At 43.2% G+C, this 13,647-nt stretch overlaps 1 protein-coding gene across 5 annotated transcripts in view; it reads left to right on the top strand.

Moving 5' to 3' along the window:
- The window catches only part of LOC119316730 (serine/threonine-protein kinase EDR1-like), a 48,534-nt gene that overhangs the window by 16,922 nt on the left and 17,965 nt on the right, over positions 1–13,647 (top strand). For 2 of the 5 annotated variants that reach the window (XM_037591110.1, XM_037591112.1), the window contains exons 2-9: positions 5,022–5,327; positions 5,416–5,619; positions 6,001–6,192; positions 6,299–6,537; positions 6,832–6,927; positions 7,002–7,142; positions 11,309–11,397; positions 12,642–12,723. In XM_037591110.1, coding sequence (XP_037447007.1) covers positions 5,082–5,327; positions 5,416–5,619; positions 6,001–6,192; positions 6,299–6,537; positions 6,832–6,927; positions 7,002–7,142; positions 11,309–11,397; positions 12,642–12,723 — 1,289 coding nt within the window. In that variant the 5' untranslated portion in view covers positions 5,022–5,081. Of the gene's footprint in view, positions 1–5,021; positions 5,328–5,415; positions 5,620–6,000; positions 6,193–6,298; positions 6,538–6,831; positions 6,928–7,001; positions 7,143–11,308; positions 11,398–12,636; positions 12,724–13,647 lie in introns of all 5 variants that reach the window. The other 3 variants (XM_037591114.1, XM_037591113.1, XM_037591111.1) reach the window with 3 other exon arrangements.

Here is a 13,647-nt window from a genome sequence, read left to right as displayed (position 1 = left end):
GTGCCCTTGAAGTTAGCGATGAACTGGTCACAGAGCTCGCTCCATGAAGAGATCGACTCATCGGGCAGGTTCATGAGCCGGGGGCGCGTGACGTCCTTGAGGGCCATGGGGAATTAGTTTGCCATGACCTTGTCGTCGCCGTTCGCAGCCTCGATACCCAACGCGTAGAGCTGGAGAAACTCCGTGGGGTCTGGGACGCCGTCGTAACGTGGGGGCAGCTCTGGCTTGAACTTAACGGGCAGACCACCCGGCGCAGCTCGTGGGTGAAAGCACGGTAGCCCATGCTGTTTGATGGAACGCCGCGCACGAGGGCTGCGCGGTTCTGGCGCCCGGCCGCTGCGGCTTCTTGGACGATCCGGTCTTGGCGTTGACGTTGTTGCTCGAGGAACACATGCGCATTAGGCGGCGCACGGTGGACGATTTGGCAACTGTCCTCATTTCGGGCCGGCAGGGGCGCTCCGCAGGTGGCTTGCGTGGACGCGCGTCGCGTCGGGGTTCGGTGAGGTCGCTGCGCAGGGTAGGTGGCGGAGGCGCACTGTGGGCCACGTCCCCAGCGCGAGATGGCGGAGGGCGGAGCGAGTGAGAGGGCCCCGGCGGCGTTGACGAGCTCGGTGATGCGGCCAAGCCAGGCATCGTAGCCGGCGTCGCCCGGGCGGTAACGTAGCAGCTCGCGCGCCATGAGCAGCATGGCCTGCGTGTTCGTCGGCCGTGGGAGGAAGAGGCCGTATCGATGCGGCCATCAGGTTGCACGGAGGGGTGCATGGAGGAGTCTTGCTGCTCGTGGGCAGCGGGGTCGATGGCGGCAGCTGCTGCGGCTCCAGCAGGGTGTCGGCGGCTGTCGTGGCCCACAAGCGCCGTCTTGGCGATGCGCCTTGCCTGGCGCTCAGCGCGCTCGCGGCGAGCTTCAGCCATGAAGCTTGGTGAAGGAGGAGGCGAAACGAAGCGGGAGAACGGCGGCGCACCCCTACCTAGTGCACCAAATGTCGAAATCGGGGCTCCTGGGACCCAAGAGGTTCGGACTCTGGGGTGCACTCGTTCCTACCGCCCTACTCCTTCCTGCTTCTAACCACGGTGATGCTACGGCGAGAGGGAGCTAGCGGGGGCAGGCCGGAGACACAACAGTTACCCAGGTTTGGGCCACCTTGCGGTGTAAAACCCTACTCATGCTTGGTTTGTGGATTGCTATGGTGGAGGAGACAAGAGTACAAGGGTTGGAGAGCTAGAATGGTCGATCTCCTCTACAACGGCACTCTGCCTTCCTTTATACATGCCTTGGTCCTCTTCCCTGAAAACATTGCCTGGAAGGGTTGCCACACAACGGCAATTTGAAGGAGGACAAGGGCGCAGTCTATCCCGACAAAAGGGGGGTCTTCATCTGCAAAACCACCGCTCGTGACGCGCCGGTGGGCTCGGTGATGACCTCCGTCCTGGTGCGTCCGTCGTCTTGGTCTTTTTGCACCGATCAGGCAACCTTTGGGGATTGCTTTGGGAACCGGCGGGCCGGCCTTGCTCCCTTAGCACCAAAGGGGAAATCCTCTTCATCCGCGCCTGCTGGCACAACTTCTGGCGTCGCTCGTCGTTGTGCGCGTCACCCACATGAAGGCACGCGGCCGCGCGACAGGCTGAGCAGCACTTGACCTGCTTGCCCCCGCGAGGGGGCGTCGGGAGGCTGCCTCAGGAGACCGCCTCGCGTGGGGCCTCGTGAGGGGTCTTGCTCGTACCACTTGCTGGTGGGCCAGTGGTTGAACCCTTGGCGTGCGCCGCGCTCTGGGCCGAAGGCAGGCGGCCCTGGATATCCCTAGTCCCACGGGCCCGACAGGTAGACACACAGTGCAATACATCTTAGCATCAGGAGTAGGGTTTTACCTCTCTATGGGGGGCCCAAACCTAGGTAGGTCGTTGTTTGTTCTGTGTAGCCATCCCTATTTGCCACTCGTACGCCCCTTCGAACAAATTAGCTATCCATCCCAGAACATCGACAATGTCCTTTAACTTGGACCAACTTGTAGGTAGGTTCTTCGAAAGATGTGAGTAGCTAAAAGGAAATGAATTGTACCAAAGTTACCTCTTGCAGGAAACATGATACACTACGTTATCGCAAATAAAAAATTCTACCATGAACGCCCAAGAATATGCCGCGGTTGTAGGTAATGGGATTAGCAGTAGACGCGTAGTCACCTAGTGGAAGGAGAGCTGTTGAATCGTGTCTCCTCCTTGTGGATCCCTTGAGCGATCATACAAGCGTCGCAACAGCAACGCCTCCAAGGAGCCCATAAGTATGGTGTGCTTGCAACTCCAAACAACAGTTGAGGTGGAGGCTCTCTAGGGTAGCGGCCCCTAGCAGGATATGCCAACTCCCAAACATACGTAAAGATCATATCAAATGAACCTGCACAATGTTGTGTACTTGGAATCCATTGCTAGGTTAATTCTTAACCTCAAGTAGCACAACCATGCATTTTTGGATCTGATCACTCGATGACCCTAGAGATCTCTCTCTCACCTAAGAGAGGGGCAAATCCCATATCGACCGGCCATGGCTCGAAGTATGCTTCATGATAAACAAGAAAGCAAACTTTATAACTAATCAGTTATAAAGTAGTGTTTGGCAACTCCTAAGCAAGTCACTACACATCTCAAGTACATATGACCGTCTCACATCTAAGGACATAACATACACATTGTAAGAGGTAATTAACATTCACGCTATGTCTCAAGTTGGGTTTATCCAACCCCACATAACATTTCACATTGTTGGTCCGACATCTCCATGTCCATGAAGTGTGAAACATGGTCATCAACCAATACATGTGCTAGTCGAATATTCATGTGTTCTCAAATTAAGTCCCACTAGGGACTACTTTAGAATAACCATTCAAGTATAGAGTTTCACAAACAAGTCACATACTTGCCAATCAACACAAATGATATTATTCAAGGAACATTTAATAATTCATGGATTCAATGAAATATGATCATTGCTATGATTGCCTCTAGGGTATATTTCTAACACCTCTTTCCGATGAAGTTGAAAAGTAAAAAGGACCTCCCGATCGATAGTTGGAAATGAGAGATAAGTTGGCAAAGAACCTTGTCTGCGCACCTACACACTCGCAACAAGGCTATATGTGGATCTTGGTAAGGTCAGTGGAACAAAATCAAGGATTAAGTGGACCAAGATATCGAAAAGATTGGTAAATATCCACAATGAACTCAATGTAATGCAATTTGATCACAAATGTAAGAATGATTGGCTTATCGAAGACTAAGCTCTTGTTACACAAACACAAAAAAATACGCTAGCTTGATTTCATGATACGGCAAAGATTTACAAACTTGCATGCTTGATGTATCTCTATATTATATATACCTGGCACAAATATCTCTTTTGCTCTTAATCTTTTTGCTTATAAGCTTTGTATTTTATTGTTTTAACTTTACTTGCATTTGTCACTTCCTTTGAGACTTGACCAAAAATGCAAGACAAACTATCGCAAGATATTAAGTATCTCTTTTGGTTATATATCACAAGATATATCTCTATATTAGGTATACCTGGCACATATATCTCTTTTGCTCTTCCCCATTTTGCTTATTTAAGGTCTGTATCTTTATTGTTTGAACTTTACTTCCTTTTGCCACTTCTTTTGAGACTTGACCAAAAATGCAAGACAAACTATCACAAGATATTGCACGGATTAACTATGAGGCACCAAATAGTGTGCAAGATGTCACTACGATGCTCAAGGCCACGAGGCCCAGCAATACTCAAATAGCTAGTCTCGATGGGCTCAAATTTGTCGTGAAGGGGTCGAATGACTCACAAAGGTAATGTCAAGGGAAGAGTAAGCTTATGTTGGAATGGATACCTCAAGTCAGCACCCTTGACAAAATCAAAATGACCTGCCTCGCTTCACGTAAAGTTGTCAAAAGAGGATGAAATGGTCACCGTTGTATGTGGTGTAAGTTGATGTGGTAGGGGTACCCAATGGGTAAATGTGAATTAGGAGGCTTGGAGCTTTCCTATCCCTCCCGCCTTTGGTTGGGAGGCCTGGAGCTCCCTCTCCGTCCTGCCTTTGCTTCATCTGGGTGAGTCACTACTCCTCAGAGAAGTAGACCTTGCTGCTGGATAGGATCGGCTGCTCCAACTTGGTTTACGACTCACAATGATCATAAGCCGTCTTGAGCTGGCTTGTCACCTATTCAATTGAGAGCTTCGTTGTATCGAGTATAGTCTCGATTGACGGCGCAATCTACACATACCTCCAAGGGATGACACACAAAAACTTCTCGACAACCCTATGTTCATCGATGGGATTGCCATGGATGGTCAATGAACTAATGAAGCCCTCCATATAAAGAGAAAAATACATTGTATGCTAGAGGCGACGAATCGTAATCGCCGGGCTTCAATAACTACGATTCGCGAATCGTAGATGTGTGTCCCCCATCAAATCTGATTTGGTAGATGAAGCGAATCCTGAATCGTGAACCGAGCGAATTGCGAATCAGGTAACTGTGAGCTGAACAAGGGAGGTTGAGCTTGTATTGTTGTTGTGAGGTCTAAATATAGTACATAGACAAGTCGATTGCTAGCAATCGACCCATATATGCAAAAGGCATCTGCTAGTACATGTAATAGGCAAATTGACTACACTGTGTACCTGCATATACTGTCTTACTGACTAAGAAAGTTCTAGCTGACCTGTGCTAATGTGCCAATAAAACAAAAGGCACAAGGATTACAGCTAACACTAAGCGAAAACTAGGATCACTTATATCGTGGTAAATACTGCCCATACTGTATATACACTGCTAGCTAAATGCAGCAACTCTTGCTGCATAAGTAGGGTGTGTATAACCAATGAAGTTTAAATAATAGAAGCTGTGTTATTGGTATCTGCTCTTTCTTTTTTACTGGCCAAATACAAGAATCAACACTCTATCTCTTTTTAGCTTATGCACACTAAGAGTCAACACTCGTCTAATTCAATCTATTTGTTGTACCTTTTCTTTTGCAGACTGGTTGATCTGTATGATGACATTCGTAAAATGATACTGTATTTTAACATATATTTGAGATGGATGATCTGCCAGATGGTGAAGGGCAATCTGATATACACTCTACTGACGCAAATTGGCTGTCCTCACATGAAGAGCATAAGTTCCAATCCATTTCCTTGGCTAAGCAGGACCACAATTCGGATTTGGCAGATTCTTCTCTTAACTGTATGAAAGGTGACCATTCATTTTGCGCTTCTCAGGAATTATGGTCTACTGGATCTCTATCGAGTCCAATACCCAATGGATTTTACTCAATTATACCGGTAAGTGGATCTTATTCGAGGTACCAATTTGTTAGCACTCTCTCTGTACTTCTTTATTTATTTTATATTATCATTCTGAACTTTGTAGGATAAGAAACTGAAGGAGTGTTTTGACGCCATTCCTTCTCCTGATGATCTATATTCCCTTGGAATAGAGGGCTTCAAGGCTGAGATAATTCTTGTGGACTTAGAGAAGGATAAAAAGCTATCTGCGATAAGGCAGCTATGTGTAGCTCTGGTAAAAGGATTGAGTTCTAACCCAGCCGCAATGATAAAAAAGCTTGCAGGTTTGGTAAGTTCTCTCTGAGATCCTTTATGCAATGGGGGACAATGATGCCATCTTCTTTTCTTCTTTAGAAAAACTGTTTGCTGCAATTTCTCTATGATCAATTGCTGTGTAAATAAATCACAAAAACTCTTCCTTGTTCTGCAACCATTTTAACTGACCTATTTATTCCTTGAAGTGTTTCGTGGATTCTAGTTGCTGCTTGATGTATAAAATAACTCATTTCTGAAGTATAGATTGTTTTTTCTTGTTTTTCCGAGCCTGTACAGATATGGTTCTAATTACACATTTTAAAAGGCTGCCTTTAGTTACATTTCTTCCGGCCTGTACTGATGTGAAACTATTTACGTATTTCCGTGCGAGCATAATTTTTAATGATAATTGCAGGTTTGTGACTTCTATAAGCGACCAAATCCACAGCTCAGCCCTGCAAGAACTTCTTCTGAAGAAAATTTTCATTTCATGGAAAACAAGGGAATTCAATTGTTGGGGCAGATAAGACATGGATCTTGTCGGCCCAGAGCAATTTTATTTAAAGTCCTTGCTGACTCTGTTGGTATAGATTCTAAGCTGTTGGTGGTAAGTTCTATTACCTTCTCGTTAGTGCGTCTGCACTTTGAAATAGGATTCTTCCCACTCGTGAAATTCCTGAACCCTACATTACTATGTTATTTAATATGTGCAGGGCATTTCAGATGAAGAATCTCATGAACACGATGACTCACCCAAACATATGTCTGTTGTTGTTATGCTGAAGTCCATGGAGTTTCTCGTTGATCTAATGCGTTTTCCAGGACAACTAATTCCATTCTCATCCAATGCTATAATCACATCCCATATATCTGCTGCTGGAGAGAGTGACTCTGCTGACTATGATTCTTGTGATTCTCCTCTTGAACCGAATAGTCCTTTGTGCTCTCAACGGTATGCTTGTGTATTCCCTTTTTGATATACCTGTTTCTGGTTCTGGTTATGTTTGGTCCCTTGCAGGGATCTTATTATTGCATTAGCAACATATGATAGTATGATACTGCTCTGTTTGACTTCAGCTTTGGGCATAGAAATACCTGTGCAAACTTAAAATCATTGTCTTGTTTGCCAGGAACAATCTATATTTCTAAACATCAATCTGTAGTCTTAGAACTATATAATTGTAGCCTTCTAGTGCCTTGATATTGTTCCTGATAAGCACTATTGCCAATTTATGTCACTTTTCAGGCAAGAGCAAGATGAAAACAATAGGTCATTTAAAGTTCCGTCCCTAAGAGACATCATGCACCGAACTTCAAACTCTATGGAGGGCAAATTGAGATGGTAAGCCTCAAATAAATATAACAATTTTCTTCCATCCTTCTACATTCTCTTTCATCCTTGCTCTGTTTTTTCAGTGTTCACGTTTCAGAATTACCTTTTTATTTTTCCATTTCATGGTTTACAAGTTCATCACATAGTGAACCAAATGTTGCCAATGCCTTATGTGGACGCCGTGGGAGGAAAGCTAATGAACATCAAAGAACTGCCAGTTCAAGGTTCTTAGTTTTACCCTTTTCTGTTTACACAGTAGCTATTGTCACCAATCTGGTAAATTTGTTCATTACATGGTTCAATCTGGTAAATTTGTTCATTACATGGTTCTTTTAGTCTGGCGTGAGATCTCTTTTGCCGTAGTAATCTTCTGCACTGTCAAAGTTCTGTATCTTACTATTTTCTACCTCTAATATGCATGATAGCTGCTCAGACTCGTTCACCATCAGAACTTAGTTCTACACATGATGGCGGAGGGTCACACTTCTGTAGAATGTTAGCAACTAAAGGCTATGGTTTGTGCGTGCAGAGATTAGCAGTTGTTTGTTACAGAGATAATCATGTTCTATCTATCTAGCACTTCTAAGGGCCTATCTGAACTTTAGAAATTCGAGAACGTAGGAATAGGAATATCACAGGATTGATAGGATCTTCAAAAACATGGGATTATCTGCAGTGATGAGTTTTTTTTTAATATTTCACTGTTTTGACTATAAACTTAGGAAAGATGAAAATGTTATAAATTATATGAAGAATTAGATCAAATGTATCTAGATATTTATCTTCTTTTAATTTCCTTTTATTTATACCAGTTTTATGTTTTCCATTTCTGCTTATGATTACTGGTTTCCAAATTTATTTTCCTCATTATTTTTTGATTTTCCAAAGTTTATTGAAATTTTACTAAATTGTTCATATTTTTCCTTGATTATTAAGATTTAGACTTAGTTTATTGGCACTAAACTATGTTGTACTGAACTTTCCTTATAAATTCTGGGCGGTAAGTAGCCATGAAAGCAGGAAAAAAGATGGTTAGCCAAATAGAAAAAAAATAGCAAAAGCTGGATTATCATAATCCATCTCAATGCCAAATGCAGCCTTACCATGGTGGTTTAGGAGTGCAGGTCACCTTGTCGCCGAAAAAGACGAGGTCTGAGCGACCTCCTAAAGCCCAAATATCTGGTAGAAGCAATATCCTAATGGCTCTCAAAAGACAAATATGCCCATGAATTTTGCCTTCAAAATTATCTTTTCAAGGGCACTTGTGTCTTTTTAGGGTGCGTTTGGAACTTTGGATACAAAGTAATTTTACAGTTTTTGAGGAATACCGTGGTTTCTAAAAAAAACCATGGTTTTAAATACTTTGAGGTGTTTGGATGAAAAAAATACTGTAGTTTAATAAATCATGGTATCTTACCTCTTTTTTCAAAACAGAACCGAGAGAAAAGGGCAGCGCCTTCGACTCCTCGTCATTAACTGTAATGCAATTTATCTTCTCATTATTAGCCATTTCAGGATAGGTGCTTAACCTTTTTTTAATTTTGTTGGTCTCTCACAAGCCATCTTCTTCTTGACGCTGTCGCCAGGGATTCCTTCGTCTGTTGGTCACCATGCCGCAAGGGGTAGCATGTAGTTTGTTTTTCTGTAGACGACCCCATCGGTTGAGCCAGCGGTGCAAGTCACTCTCCGGCAATCTTGCATGCTTCTATTGAGTCGCTGACTGACGATAACTCTCCTCCGAATAGCGGACGTCTAAAACAAAGCTCGCCCATGGAGTAGATTAATTTGTCGTTGGAGAACACTCAGTACGCACAGCAGGCTAAATGGTAGCTAGCCGATCGATTCTACTCCCTCCGTTACCAAATATAAGTCTTTCTACAAATTCCAATAAGTGACTACATACGGAGCAAAATGAGTAAATCTACACTCTAAAATATGTCTACATACATCCGATGGTTTTTGTTAAGAGGAGCAACTTGTCTTATATTGCAGAGCTCAAGGCGTAAATATACAATACAATGGACTTGGAGTACAAGGAAGGAAATCTAGGCTAATAGACACCTAGACCAATACATAATGTTGCAGTGTTGCAGTAATGGCTCTGACCCTTCTGAAGGCACCACCCCTACCCTATGTAACATGCCATGTGGGCAGTCAACACAAGTCAGAGTAACTCTTCATGGGTCCAAGCAAGCCACCCTGGCCAACAAAATTCCAAGCAAGGCTTCATGGTCAACTAGTCAAATGAAGATCCCCAAAAGTCAAAGATGGGTAGTTTAGGGGTTCTCCCCTAATGGGCTACAACCCACCTCCAACCCCAACTAGTGGCATATGGGACCAAAGGAGGGAAAATTACCTAGTAGCCTTGGTCATTTGTCAAGGACCCCTAGGCTATACAAGGCCCTCCATAGGCATGTAAATCACTCACTCAAGAAGGGGGTCACTCTCCCCTACTAGCTCTCTTAAGAGTTAGGAAGGCCGAGATCTGGAGTCCGAGGGACCAGGTGCGGACTAGTTGGGAGTCGTGGCGACACAAGTATTCCGTGCAGCGGGCACCACTCTTGACGACCCTTCCATAGGATGTTGGTCATGCTCCCATGAGGCGACAAAACCTATTTAAAAACATCATTGAGTCGAGTGTACGACGACCTTCACTATAAGGCCGCCGTACGCACCCCTGCCTACTCGTTCCCAACCACGCTGCTAACGATACCCTTAGTAGAAAGTTGATTCTTGAGCGTCCGCAAGTAGTCCTTAACACCCCCTCTCTCAAATGCAAAGCGTACACAAAGCATTTCATTTGAAAAAGTGTAAGACTAAGATAAATAGCGAAATCCCAAAATCCACATTCACAGTAGCATGGAGTTTTTAGAAACATGTTGAGTCAAGCCAAAAAGGGATAGAAGAAGCATGTTGCAAAGATCATAGCAATAGAAACCGGTGGCGCAAGAAGCTCGGGGGAAAGAAAGGGGTGTAGATCAACAGCAATGCAAAAGGAGGCTACATAAGTCGTACAAAGACAACCACACCGAGAAAGGCCGCAAAAATTGTACAGAAAGGGCCAATGCTAGAAAAGAAGGCTGACATATAAATCTATGGTGGACACACATGGCATAAAAATAGTGTGTAGGGTTTTATAATTCCAATAATTATACTAGAACTCCAAATATGCATATGAGGTATATCTGAATCATTCCCTATAATTTGAGGAAGTCATGTCATCGTCCACTCTTTTTTATTTTTATTTTGAAAATCAATTTAAATATTCCTTCCTTAAGATCTAAATGTGCAAGCAAAAGATTATGAGATGCATATGCTTCTAGTAACACCCCAAATTCATTTTGGGGTGTTCGTTGCGCCATTGTGCGTTTCTTTAGGGGATTGGACTCCACCTCGACGTGTTCTTGGACGCCAGATTTGCAGATGACGAAGGGTAGTTGCGGGTGGCGAGGTTGACATAGAACATGACGTAGTCAGTGATCTTGAAGTGTATCGAGAGGGTGGTAGTTATGGCGGGTAGGGTTGAGAGGGAATTGGCGGAGGGTACCTAGGTGATCGACGGCACAATGGCGAGGGCCCGTGCACCGCGGAAGGGGAGCCGGGTGGGGAGATCACGGTGTCGTTGAGGCCAGCTACTTGAGATCCTGAAGGATCGGTAGCAACAGAGGTCGACGAGGAGCTAGGGCTGAGGGCCGTGGTAGTGTCAGCCATGGCGAAAGAGAGGGAAAGCTTCTCGGTCTGATTACCAAGAAGAATGTTGTATTACTCACATGATGATTACATACACTGTACATGACGCTATATATACTAGCCATGGAGCAATGACATGATAAGGTGTGTACAACACGCCTATCTATGTGTAGGCGTGGGCTTCGTGCGCGATGACGAACTATGCGCAGGAATCGATCGAGCCGGTAGAGCTGCGGACATGGAGGAGGATGACGGCGCCCAACATATTGATCCCTCCACTTTGAGAATTGGTGTAGTCTGACCCCTCAGGATAAAGCAATAACATGACACGGCATGGCATATCATGGCGTGAAACTGAGTTAACGCTACATGTAACTAACTCAGCACCATTATCCTCTCACTCTGATGGTGAGCTCCGCATGGCCCCAACCGCATCATACTGCCCTGCCTCTGACATATTAGTTGCTTAAAAATCAGCCTTTGTTGTGGTCAGCTTTTAGATGAAAAGCAGCAATCTGGAAATGGCTAATTTGAGTTAATTGTCCCATATTTATATCTCTTTGAGGGTTTTGTTTCTGCTTGCTTTATCTTCCCGTCCTATATTATTTATATCAATTCTTCTCTGCTATATATAGAATCTGTAACTGCTTTAAAGATTCAGAATGGATTTAGATTAAAATGTATTTATTTGTTCCTGTAGTCCAGACCATCCATTGTCCAGAGCACATGGGCGCTCAAACTTGGGTGACAGACAGTACGGAGATGGTGTAGCTGTATCAAGGTACCTCAGTAAGTTTCTATTTTATTAATTTGTTAAGTCTTAATCATCAAATAAGAAGATAGTTAAATAGCTCATTGCCATGATTTAAAGGAAATGCCTGAACAATGAAGGTAGCAACATTTTTTATTGTTCAAATAGGCCAAGTTATTTGAATATGATAAATAGAACCAAAGAATTCTCGAGTGTCATGTTTTTGTTTTATTTTATAGTTTCAAAACTCGGCAAACAGCTCCTTGAGCGTCACTTGTTGTTTTTTAATTACATTGGCACCATATTTAAGAGGAAAATAATCCTTATTTTCCACCCATCTCTGTCGCCGGTATCGTTATCCTTGAGATCGTCGGTGGTCGCCACATCTCCTGCTACAACCCCGCCAGGTGTCATCAAGGGTGACGCCGAGCGCCTTCAGCGTACAGTAGTTCTGTTTGATCCATGCTTCCTCCCAAAGCTGGTTCTCACTGCTAACTGGGTGGATCTGACTTCTCTAATTGATTCTTTGTTTAACCTTTACGATTGACTTTCAATCGGCATATTGCCTTGTATTTTTGGGTTTAATAGTGGGAATTGGTGCTGACTGGTTTCTTGGACTTCCTCCCTTCTTATTTTGAGAATAAGTTCCTGGATTTTTTTCAGCATGTTAAGGTTGTGCGTGCAATCAAGTTGTACTTGGTTCATTGGGGTCGTGCTTTAGGGCATAAAAGATTATATATATGACAAATTTTATCTACAAGCAGTGGTAGTTACCACCACTTCAGTTTTGTATGTTGTATGTAGTATCTATCAAATCGGAGAGTATGTACGTGTAGTATGTAGTATATAAGAATGTTTAGGTAGTATATATACTACTTTTTAGGTAGTATGCATCGTATTTTGAGTATGCTCTTTTTTACGTACAAATGTATACGTATTTCACAAATATAATAAAAATCTTGGGTCAACTTACAATTTTTTCATGTAATTCACTTTGAAATATCTTATATATAATATATGAACATATTTATAATGATAAAGTAGTATATATAATACCATATGGTAGTATATGACATATGTGGGGTAACTACCACTGGGTGGTAGGATGGATTTTCCCTATATATATATTCTATGCTTTGTTAATCTGTACTTAACTTTGGAAGCCAGCTCATATTTACAAGCTATTAGTGATTAACAATATTGCAGTTAACATTGTTGCTAATGCTGCAGTATTATCTTCTCTTTGGTCTAATTAATTGTGTCTTACTTGATGTTAGGTCAGATGGTGCATCAACGTCAAGTGCGCGGAGAGGACGTCCAAAAAGTATGAGTACATCCCCTGAAATTGGTGATGACTTTGCGAGGTTTGTAAAAAGGACTTCACTTGCTAAATAAGAAGATTTGCGCCAAGTTTAGTGATAACCTTGATATTTATATTTTCCTCAAATGATCAAATTGACTAAAATACTTGGTTAACTTCTAAATAGGCAGTATTATATTTTTTTCATTTTTGGACAACAATAAAATATGAGAAAAGGAAGCAAACTAGGTACATGATTATTCGGGTTCACTTTATTGATGGCCATGTCGTGTATAGTACACATTCGACCTTATGCTCCATTCCTGCCATTACTCTTTCCTACCTTGTGCGTGCAGTGAAGCTGTGTGGTTTGAATTTTCATGAATTACTCTCCTAGCGTCTTTTAGTTCCAACTAGGCATGTAACCACTTTATATTTCAAGTAATTATCTTGGTGTATTTTCTCTCAATAGTTTTCGGAGGCATTTCGTAGTCGGACCTTTCGCAGTTCGTACTGTGGCAGATAGTAGCCGCACAAATCTTTCTGATGAGCTCTCATTTGGTGCTGGACGGAGTTCGGGATTTTCACGCCTTGTTTGTGCTACAAGGCGACCATCCATGACTCAATTGACTCGGAAGTGAAATTCTTCTTCTGGGTTGCCACCATAAACTGTTGTTGGACCATCATTGCCTTGCTCACCAAAACCTACTGCACAACCCATCATGCATGTTAAGCGGCCAAATATTAGAGAGAATACATCACCTCCTTGTGGATTGACTTCTCTAGGGTCATCTAGTGCGCAGTTCCCTCCTGGATCCATGCCCCTAGTTGTGTTCTCGTGTCGATTCAGCTGGTGAGTATATCTCGTTTGTTGTGTTACTCCCTCCGTTCCAGAATATATGGTGTATTGTTTCCGTGCAAGTCAACCATTTGAAAGTTTGACCAAGATTATAGAACAAAATAGAAACACCTGCAATACCTAATAGAT

This window comes from Triticum dicoccoides, chromosome 6A (genome assembly GCF_002162155.2).
Source record: "Triticum dicoccoides isolate Atlit2015 ecotype Zavitan chromosome 6A, WEW_v2.0, whole genome shotgun sequence".
NCBI lineage: Eukaryota > Viridiplantae > Streptophyta > Magnoliopsida > Poales > Poaceae > Triticum > Triticum dicoccoides.
The sequence above is the reverse complement of the archived record's forward strand: the minus strand, read 5'-3'. Positions and strand labels throughout refer to the sequence as shown.